Source organism: Coregonus lavaretus (genome assembly GCF_964263955.1).
Source record: "Coregonus lavaretus genome assembly, chromosome: 21".
NCBI classification, from domain to species: Eukaryota; Metazoa; Chordata; class Actinopteri; order Salmoniformes; family Salmonidae; genus Coregonus; species Coregonus lavaretus.
In genome coordinates, this window is record NC_140008.1 from 7,775,380 (window position 1) to 7,785,150 (window position 9,771).

The 9,771-nt window shown below is 52.3% G+C and overlaps 1 protein-coding gene across 1 annotated transcript in view; it reads right to left on the minus strand.

Moving 5' to 3' along the window:
• LOC311148823 (very-long-chain 3-oxoacyl-CoA reductase-A-like) overlaps positions 1-9,308 on the minus strand; it is a 31,941-nt gene extending 22,633 nt beyond the window's left edge. Inside the window, exon 1 of the mRNA XM_084185818.1 lies at positions 9,077-9,308. Within this exon, the coding sequence (XP_084041944.1) occupies positions 9,077-9,254 (178 nt within the window). The 5' untranslated portion in view covers positions 9,255-9,308. The remainder of the gene's footprint in view (positions 1-9,076) is intronic.
• Between the last annotated feature and the right edge of the window lie 463 nt (positions 9,309-9,771).

Here is a 9,771-nt window from a genome sequence, read left to right on the forward strand (position 1 = left end):
ATTATATTTTGAATGACCAGAACAGGCATTCCTTTAGAATAGTGTAACTGGGGATTCATAAAAACACCATTCTAAATGAAAGCCAGTTATGGGCATTCATTTTCTATATGAAACACTGCAATGTTATGTTCTCAGGTTGCACCTACAAACCTTACAATTATGGTTAAAAGCGTCCCAAAGCTCTACAGTCAAGAGTTATTGCCAAGGAGGTATCCAATACCCAAACTCGACTGTAGAGCTTTGCACGATGTCAATGCAGGTCTCGAATGTTCCACCGATACTCAGACAACCAATAGACGAACAGAATGCAAGAGAAGAACGGTGTTAGGGTTCCGATTTAATTCCAAGGAGGAGGTAACCATTCTGATTCCAATACCCAACACTCTCGACTGAAACTGACACGCTATTGATTGACAGGTTTAGAGATCATTAGCAATACTGAAGTATTTCTGATGCAATACATCGCCGGACTCCAAATGGGGCACTACACTATGTGTTGTGTGTTGCACTTTGACTTGACACCTGCACAAATGAGAACTGGTGCTTTGATATTGGACTACCAAATCAACACTTACGGGCAGTCTTGTACAGTGAATCGTATTCAGTTCACCCCATTAAAAACTGCTATACTTAGAGATCCTGGTTTGAGTCCAGGCTCTGACGCAGCCGGCCGCGACCGGGAGACCGATGGGGCGGCGCACAATTGTCCCAGCGCCATCCAGGGTAGGGGAGAGTTTGGCCAGCAGGGATGTTCTTGTCCTGTCGCGCACTAGCGACTCCTGTGGCGGGCAGTGCGCAGTGCACGCTGACTCGGTCGCCATGTGTACGGCGTTTCCTCCGGCACATTGGTGTGGCAGGCTTCCGGTTTAAGCGGGCACTGTGTCAAGAAGCAGTGCGGCTCAGTTGGGTTGTGTTTCGGAGGACGCACGACTCTCGATCTTCGCCTCTCCTGTGTCCGTACGGGAGATGCAGCGATGGGACAATTGGATACCATGAAATTGGGGAGAAAAGGGGGTCAAATACAACAATAAATAAAAATAAAAAAAACAGCTATACTGCTAAGGTGGGCTCTCCTAACACGCTCCATTCCTAACAAAGGCTGAATAAACTGACATTGACAAAAAGTCAGTAGAAAAGGGTTTAGGTTCAAACCATTCAGACTGACTAAACAGGACAAGTGGACAGGAAACTTGTGGGATTATTTTTATCGTGGCGACAAAGTGTGGGCTATTCCAAAATAATTTTCTAACAAATAAAGACCAGTGGGTGAAGAAACGGAGGGAGGGAAAGAAGAGAGGAGAGAGAAAGACAGAAAAAATATCATGAAAAATGGAAAAGAGAGGGATGGAGGATGGAGAGGAGTGGTGGTGGGGGGGGGAGCTGCAGCATTCTTTACCCAGCAGCCCCAGAGCGTGTTCGTCACATGAACTGCAACGCCGCTCTCGCTCGCTCTTCAGCCCCACTCCAGCTTCACACACAAACCAGGGCTAACAGAGAGAGGGAGAGAGAGGGGGGGCTAAAAGAGAGAGCGAGGGCTAAGAGAGAGAGAGAGAGGGGGCTGAGAGAGAGCGAGAGCGGGGGCTGAGAGAGAGCGAGAGCGGGGGCTGAGAGAGAGCGAGAGCGGGGGCTGAGAGAGAGCGAGAGCGGGGGCTGAGAGAGAGCGAGAGCGGGGGCTGAGAGAGAGCGAGGGCTGAGAGAGAGCGAGGGCTGAGAGAGAGCGAGGGCTGAGAGAGAGCGAGGGCTGAGAGAGAGCGAGGGCTGAGAGAGGGCAGAGAGAGAGGGCTAAGAGAGAGAGGGAGGGCTAAGAGAGAGAGGGAGGGCTAAGAGAGAGAGAGAGAGAGAGGGCTAAGAGAGAGAGAGAGAGAGGGCTGAGAGAGAGAGAGAGAGAGGGCTGAGAGAGAGAGAGAGAGAGAGGGCTGAGAGAGAGAGAGGGAGAGGGCTGAGAGAGAGAGAGAGGGCTAAGAGAGAGAGAGGGGGCTAAGAGAGAGAGAGGGGGCTAAGAGAGAGAGAGAGAGGGAGGGCTAAGAGGGAGAGAGAGAGAGAGGGGGCTAAGAGAGAGAGAGAGAGAGAGGGGGCTAAGAGAGAGAGAGAGAGAGGGGGGGCTGAGAGAGAGAGAGAGAGAGAGGGGGGGCTGAGAGAGAGAGAGAGAGGGGGGACTGAGAGAGAGAGAGAGAGGGGGGACTGAGAGAGAGAGAGAGGGGGGACTGAGAGAGAGAGAGAGAGGGGGGGCTGAGAGAGAGAGAGAGAGGGGGGGCTGAGAGAGAGAGAGAGAGAGGGGGGCTGAGAGAGAGAGAGAGAGAGAGGGGGGGCTGAGAGAGAGAGAGAGAGGGGGGGCTGAGAGAGAGAGAGAGAGGGGGGGCTGAGAGAGAGAGAGAGAGGGGGGGCTGAGAGAGAGAGAGAGAGGGGGGGCTGAGAGAGAGAGAGAGAGGGGGCTGAGAGAGAGAGAGAGGGGGCTGAGAGAGAGAGAGAGAGGGGGCTGAGAGAGAGAGAGAGAGGGGGGCTGAGAGAGAGAGAGAGAGAGGGGGCTGAGAGAGAGAGAGGGGGGGGGCTGAGAGAGAGAGAGAGAGGGGGCTGAGAGAGAGAGAGGGGGCTGAGAGAGAGAGAGGGGGCTGAGAGAGAGAGAGGGGGCTGAGAGAGAGAGAGGGGGCTGAGAGAGAGCGAGAGAGAGAGGGGGCTGAGAGAGAGAGAGGGGGCTGAGAGAGAGAGAGGGGGATGAGAGAGCGAGAGAGAGAGGGGGCTGAGAGAGAGCGAGAGAGAGGGGCTGAGAGAGAGCGAGAGAGAGGGGGCTGAGAGAGAGCGAGAGAGAGGGGGCTGAGAGAGAGCGAGAGAGAGGGGGCTGAGAGAGAGCGAGAGAGAGGGGGCTGAGAGAGAGCGAGAGAGAGGGGGCTGAGAGAGAGAGAGAGAGGGGGGCTGAGAGAGAGAGAGAGAGGGGGCTGAGAGAGAGAGAGAGAGAGGGGGGCTGAGAGAGAGAGAGAGGGGGGGGCTGAGAGAGAGAGAGAGAGGGGGGGGCTGAGAGAGAGAGAGAGAGGGGGGGGGCTGAGAGAGAGAGAGAGAGAGAGGGGGCTGAGAGAGAGAGAGAGGGGGGGCTGAGAGAGAGAGAGAGAGGGGGCTGAGAGAGAGAGAGGGGGCTGAGAGAGAGCGAGAGAGAGAGGGGGCTGAGAGAGAGCGAGAGAGAGAGGGGGCTGAGAGAGAGCGAGAGGGGCTGAGAGAGAGCGAGAGAGAGAGGGGGCTGAGAGAGAGAGAGGGGGCTGAGAGAGAGAGAGGGGGCTGAGAGAGAGCGAGAGAGAGAGGGGGCTGAGAGAGAGCGAGAGAGAGGGGGCTGAGAGAGAGCGAGAGAGAGGGGGCTGAGAGAGAGCGAGAGAGAGGGGGCTGAGAGAGAGCGAGAGAGAGGGGGCTGAGAGAGAGCGAGAGAGAGGGGGCTGAGAGAGAGCGAGAGAGAGGGGGCTGAGAGAGAGAGAGAGAGAGGGGGCTGAGAGAGAGAGAGGGGGCTGAGAGAGAGAGAGGGGGCTGAGAGAGAGCGAGAGAGAGAGGGGGCTGAGAGAGAGCGAGAGAGAGGGGGCTGAGAGAGAGCGAGAGAGAGGGGGCTGAGAGAGAGCGAGAGAGAGGGGGCTGAGAGAGAGCGAGGGGGCTGAGAGAGAGCGAGAGAGAGGGCGAGAGAGAGGGGGCTGAGAGAGAGAGAGGGGGCTGAGAGAGAGAGAGAGAGAGAGAGGGGGCTGAGAGAGAGAGAGAGAGAGAGAGGGGGCTGAGAGAGAGAGAGGGGGCTGAGAGAGAGAGAGAGAGAGGGGGCTGAGAGAGAGAGAGAGAGAGAGGGGGCTGAGAGAGAGAGAGAGAGAGCTGAGAGAGAGAGAGAGAGCTGAGAGAGAGAGAGAGAGAGAGGGCTGAGAGAGAGAGAGAGGGGGCTGAGAGAGAGAGAGAGGGGGCTGAGAGAGGGGGCTGAGAGAGAGAGAGAGGGGCTGAGAGAGAGAGCTAAGAGAGATGGAGATGAGCGAACAGAGAGAGGGATAACAGACAGAGAGGGATAACAGACAGAGAGAGATAGAGGGGGCTAACAGAGAGAGAGAGGGGGGGCTAACAGAGAGAGCGAGAGAGCGAGAGGGCAAAGAGCGAGGGCTAAGAGAGAGCGAGGGCTAAGAGAGAGAGCGAGGGAGGGCTAAGCGAGAGAGCGAGGGAGGGCTAAGAGAGAGAGCGAGGGCTAAGAGAGAGAGCGAGGGCTAAGAGAGAGAGCGAGGGCTAAGAGAGAGAGCGAGGGCTAAGAGAGAGAGCGAGAGAGCGAGAGAGCGAGGGCTAAGAGAGAGAGCTGAGAGCGAGAGCGAGAGAGGGCGAGAGAGGGCTAAGAGAGAGAGCGAGAGAGGGCTAAGAGAAAGAAGGCTAAGAGAGAGAGGGCGAGAGAGCGAGCGAGGGCTAAGAGAGAGAGCGAGAGCGAGCGAGGGCTAAGAGAGAGAGCGAGGGCTAAGAGAGAGCGAGAGAGCGAGGGCTAAGAGAGAGAGCGAGGGCTAAGAGAGAGAGCGAGGGCTAAGAGAGAGAGCGAGAGAGAGCTAACACACAGAGAGAGAGAGCGAGAGAGCTAACGCACAGAGAGAGAGAGCGAGAGAGAGCTAACACACAGAGAGAGAGAGAGAGAGCTAACACACAGAGAGAGAGAGAGCGAGAGAGCTAACGCACAGAGAGAGAGAGCGAGAGAGAGCTAACACACAGAGAGAGAGAGAGAGAGCTAACACAGAGAGAGAGAGAGCTAACACAGAGAGAGAGAGAGAGAGAGAGAGAGCTAACACACAGAGAGAGAGAGAGAGCTAACACAGAGAGAGAGAGAGCTAACACAGAGAGAGAGAGAGAGAGCTAACACAGAGAGCGAGAGAGAGAGATAGAGCTAACACAGAGAGAGAGAGAGAGCTAACACAGAGAGAGAGAGCTAACACAGAGAGAGAGAGCTAACACACACAGAGAGAGAGCTAACACACACACAGAGAGAGAGAGCTAACACACACACAGAGAGAGAGAGCTAACACACACAGAGAGAGAGAGCTAACACACACAGAGAGAGAGAGAGCTAACACACAGAGAGAGAGAGCTAACACACAGAGAGAGAGAGCTAACACACAGAGAGAGAGAGCTAACACACACAGAGAGAGAGCGAGAGCTAACACACAGAGAGAGAGCGAGAGCTAACACACAGAGAGAGAGAGAGCTAACACACAGAGAGAGAGAGAGAGCTAACACACAGAGAGAGAGAGCTAACACACAGAGAGAGAGAGAGCTAACACACAGAGAGAGAGAGCTAACACACAGAGAGAGAGAGCTAACACACAGAGAGAGAGAGCTGAGCGAGAGAGAGAGCTGAGCGAGAGAGTAAGGGCTAAGAGAGAGAGCGAGAGAGAGAGAGAGAGCAAGGGCTAAGAGAGAGAGCGAGAGAGAGAGAAAGAGCGAGGGCTAAGAGAGAGAGCGAGCTAACACACACACAGAGAGAGAGCTAACACACAGAGAGAGAGCGAGCTAACACACACAGAGAGAGCGAGCTAACACACACAGAGAGAGCGAGCTAACACACAGAGAGAGAGAGCGAGCTAACACACAGAGAGAGAGAGCGAGCTAACACACAGAGAGAGAGAGCGAGCTAACACACAGAGAGAGAGAGCGAGCTAACACACAGAGAGCGAGCTAACACACAGAGAGCGAGCTAACACACAGAGAGCGAGCTAACACACAGACAGAGAGCTAACACAGACAGAGAGCTAACACAGACAGAGAGCTAACACAGACAGAGAGCTAACACAGACAGAGAGCTAACACAGACAGAGAGCTAACACAGACAGAGAGCTAACACAGACAGAGAGAGAGCTAACACAGACAGAGAGAGAGCTAACACAGAGAGAGAGAGAGCTAACACAGAGAGAGAGAGCTAACACAGAGAGAGAGAGAGAGCTAACAGAGAGAGAGCTAACAGAGAGAGAGCGCTAACACAGAGAGAGATCGAGAGAGATGAGAGAGAGAGAGCGAGAGAGAGCGAGCGAGCGTTAAAGTCACCTCCCCTCCTCGAGTCTCCTCCTGTCCTCGAGTCTCCTCCTGTCCTCGAGTCTCCTCCTGTCCTCGAGTCTCCTCCTGTCCTCGCGTCTCCTCCTGTGCTCGCGTCTCCTCCTGTGCTCGCGTCTCCTCCTGTGCTCGCGTCTCCTCCTGTGCTCGCGTCTCCTCCTGTGCTCGCGTCTCCTCCTGTGCTCGCGTCTCCTCCTGTGCTCGCGTCTCCTCCTGTGCTCGCGTCTCCTCCTGTGCTCGCGTCTCCTCCTGTCCTCCCCTACTCGCAGCTCCTACCCTACTACACGCGTCTCCTCCCCTGCTCTCCTACACGCCTCTCCTCCCCTGCTCTCCTACACGCGTCTCCTCCCCTACCCCCGTAGGCTACAGCAAGACAGAGAGGGTGAAAGAGAGATCATAATACTGAATGGATGTCTCAACTTTTTTTTTATTACTTTCTTCACTGGTGTCAGATTAAGCCTAGTCCTGGATTAGAAAGCACGCTCAATGGAAATGTGGTATTTTTTGTCCACGACTAAGCATAATCTGTGTCTAAGAAACTGGCCGGAGAGGTAGAAGTTGCAACAGATGAGGTGTCACTACAGACCCGGGTTTGATCCCAGGCTGTGTCACAGCTGGCCGTGACCGGGAGACCCATGAGGCGGCGCATAATCAGCCCTGCGTCGTCCGGGTTAGGGGAGGGTTTGGCCGGCGCTCTATCGACACCTTGTGGCGGGCCGGGCGCCTGCAAGCTGACTTCGGTCGCCAGCTGGACGGTGTTTCCCCCGACATATCCGACACATTGGTGAGGCTGGCTTCCGGGTTAAGCGAGCAGTGTGTCAAGAAGCAGAGCGGCTTGGCAGGGTCATGTTTCGGAGGACGCATGGCTCTCGACCGTCGCCTCTCCCTGGTCCCGAGGTCGAGACAAATAAAAAATAAGTTGCAACAGATCTAGAATCTGATTCTCAACCTTTAAATCCAAACCTTAGCCAAAGGGGGAGAACATTATGTTCTGACAGTGGCATTGGGTTACCTACTCCAGCCCAGTACAGGCACACTGTTCTGACAGTGGCTTTGGGCAAGTGGAACTTACTTGTCAGGCCATGGGTGTTGCAATGGGAACCATGTTGAAACCAGGGACATGGCTGAGACATGCGTTAACTCCGCAGGCTTGGCATCTTGTTCAAATTATCCCCCTCATTCCTAATTGGCATACATTCTTCCTCACTTCACCTGATGTGTGGTGAGCGTTCTGCCACAAATGGTTGCCGTGCATCACCCAAGTGAGTGCTACACATTGGCGGAGCACCAGGTGAGTTTCCATTTTACACTCTGTTGAAGACACCAACATAGACACAATAGCCTGAACAAGACACTTTGGCATGACAGCCATGAACAGGTAGCCTGGTCCCAGATCTGTGTGTCGTCTAGACAATGACCATAGGAGTTGGCAAGACAGCCTGTTGTGTGTGTGTGTGTGTGTGTGTCTTGCTTAACTTTGCTGCAAGACCTGTGCTTCAGGATCAGGGAGAGTAACAAGTTTCCCTATACCCTGGCACAGTCACCTCCACACAGACCTCACCCCCACCAGTGATGTACATACCGAGGACTGTGATCATTGGAAATTAACGCGAAGAGGCTGAAGGTTGGTTTCAGGGCGAGGCATGCATATTTAGTGTCACCTATTGTACAGTGACATGGGCTAGTGGCAGCCTGCCAAACATCAATGTGCAACAATCAATATGTGGAGATTGACTACGAACCTGCAAGGGTTACCTATAATGGTTACATACGAACGTCCATGCAACGTGAGAACCATGACATGATTTTGGAATCTATGACAAGACAATAACCGATCACATAGCTAGAGTGCCAACATACACCGGTACCCCGAGGCATAGAAACCGAGAGAATATCTAACTCAGCCATTATGCATTCAAGAAGCATTCTACCAATGTGACACATGTTGGATTCCTTAAACGCACATGGCATTCATTTTGTACCAAATTATAATATCATCCAAACCAGAAACAATTTTAGACAAACGTGCGTCATGATGCTGAGAAAGATATGGCCTTTTTGGATATGAGAACATCTAGATAAAACCTATCCGGATGGTATGGGGAGCGCTCGGCCAATTGCGCAGCAAGACGAAAACGCGCTTCTGCTCCAGACGCAGTAGTAATCTCGAAAGAGTAGACTGGATAACTGGGTCAAGCTAGGCCAAGGCTATTCCAACGAGACTAGTCTGCGCATTATGCAAAGACACGATCCTAAAATGTCTAAACAGCGAAGATAAACTTCTATATGACCAAAACGGCGACAGAAAGCCCTAGTCAAAAAAACCTTTTTGAAACAAGAAAAATATCTTGATACGAATTAGACCAAATACAGCCAGATGCTAAGAATGAGGCAAACAAACTATCAACCTAAATGTCAATCTAATAAGCAAAAATCAATCTATTTGATAACCCATTGCGTCAACAAAAAACATGCCAACAATGTACGCAAAACCAACATATAGCCTAGGCTATATAAACTGTTGAATAACCTAACGATGTCAACATTAGGAATCTATATTTTGAGAAAATCCAAATATTAGGTCACGTCTTAATTGGGCAGGTTACTCCTATATCAAGTGGATGGGCTACGGTTGCCCAGTGTGCCGCTGGATGAATGCTCACCCACACATGACAGATTTCTGAATGAGTGCGCAACCTGCGCAATTTGGTTTGTGGTTCATCTATACTGGAGGGCGAAAAACGACGCTGGTTTGGGGTCTGGAACATCAGTCAGAGGTGCTGAAGTGCGGGTGTTGCACACTGAAAAGCCAATTTAGCAATAAGCATGATCTTGTTTACCAATTAGTGCGTTTACTCGATAGCCCTGTTACACAACTCAACTTTCTAATGTCGCTGATACGTCAAAAATGATGAGAATACAGCTTTTTGGGGAATTGCAAAGTTTCCCTAAATATCCCAATGTTTACATTTTCTTGTCGTGTTCAAGGCTTATTGAGCAGCCTTCGTGACTTGTGTTTTTTCGTAAGGAATTCGTGTGACCAACTCACCTGCCCATCTGCCCAGTTTCGGAGAGAGCAACTGTCCATTTCCCAAGACCCATATCCGAAAACCTTGGAAGAGTCGGTGGAGCACCCACAAAGAAAGTAATGCCACCGTGAATGTCCCGACCCAGAAGAGCGGCGTCTCGGCCATATGAAACATGTCCTCCACCTTCAACGAATGCATGACAACGGCTTTTCAGTGACTGTGTGGAGACCTCAAATGTAGGCAACGTGCTCTAATTTCAAGACACACCGTGGGTCCCTTTATAAGGTGGTTGTAGCATCACACTCCCACAACTCCCCCAACACTAGTCTATCCAGATTTAAGCACACGCCCACCACCTACTCTACAGCTGCCGGCAAACCCACCTCCGCTCGTGATTGGCTACAACAGCTGTCTACCAAAAGAAACGGCCCACCCTTTGGTGAATTTACATTTCAATCACGAAGAGTCTCTTCCCATTCATACAATTTTCTGTGTGAAGGAGGGTGGGTCAAATGTATGTCCTAGGTGAGGAGCGATTGGGCGCACATTACGGCAATTTATTTTCCTATTATTTTATTGGCTCTTGTCGAACAGGTTTTTCAGTTTCAGTCAGGATTATGAAACCCTCCAAACCCACACGTTCAAAAAAACTGTCCACACCACTTTATGAATGGAAGGATGCTCCGATTGGTCGAACAATCATCTATCCACCGGC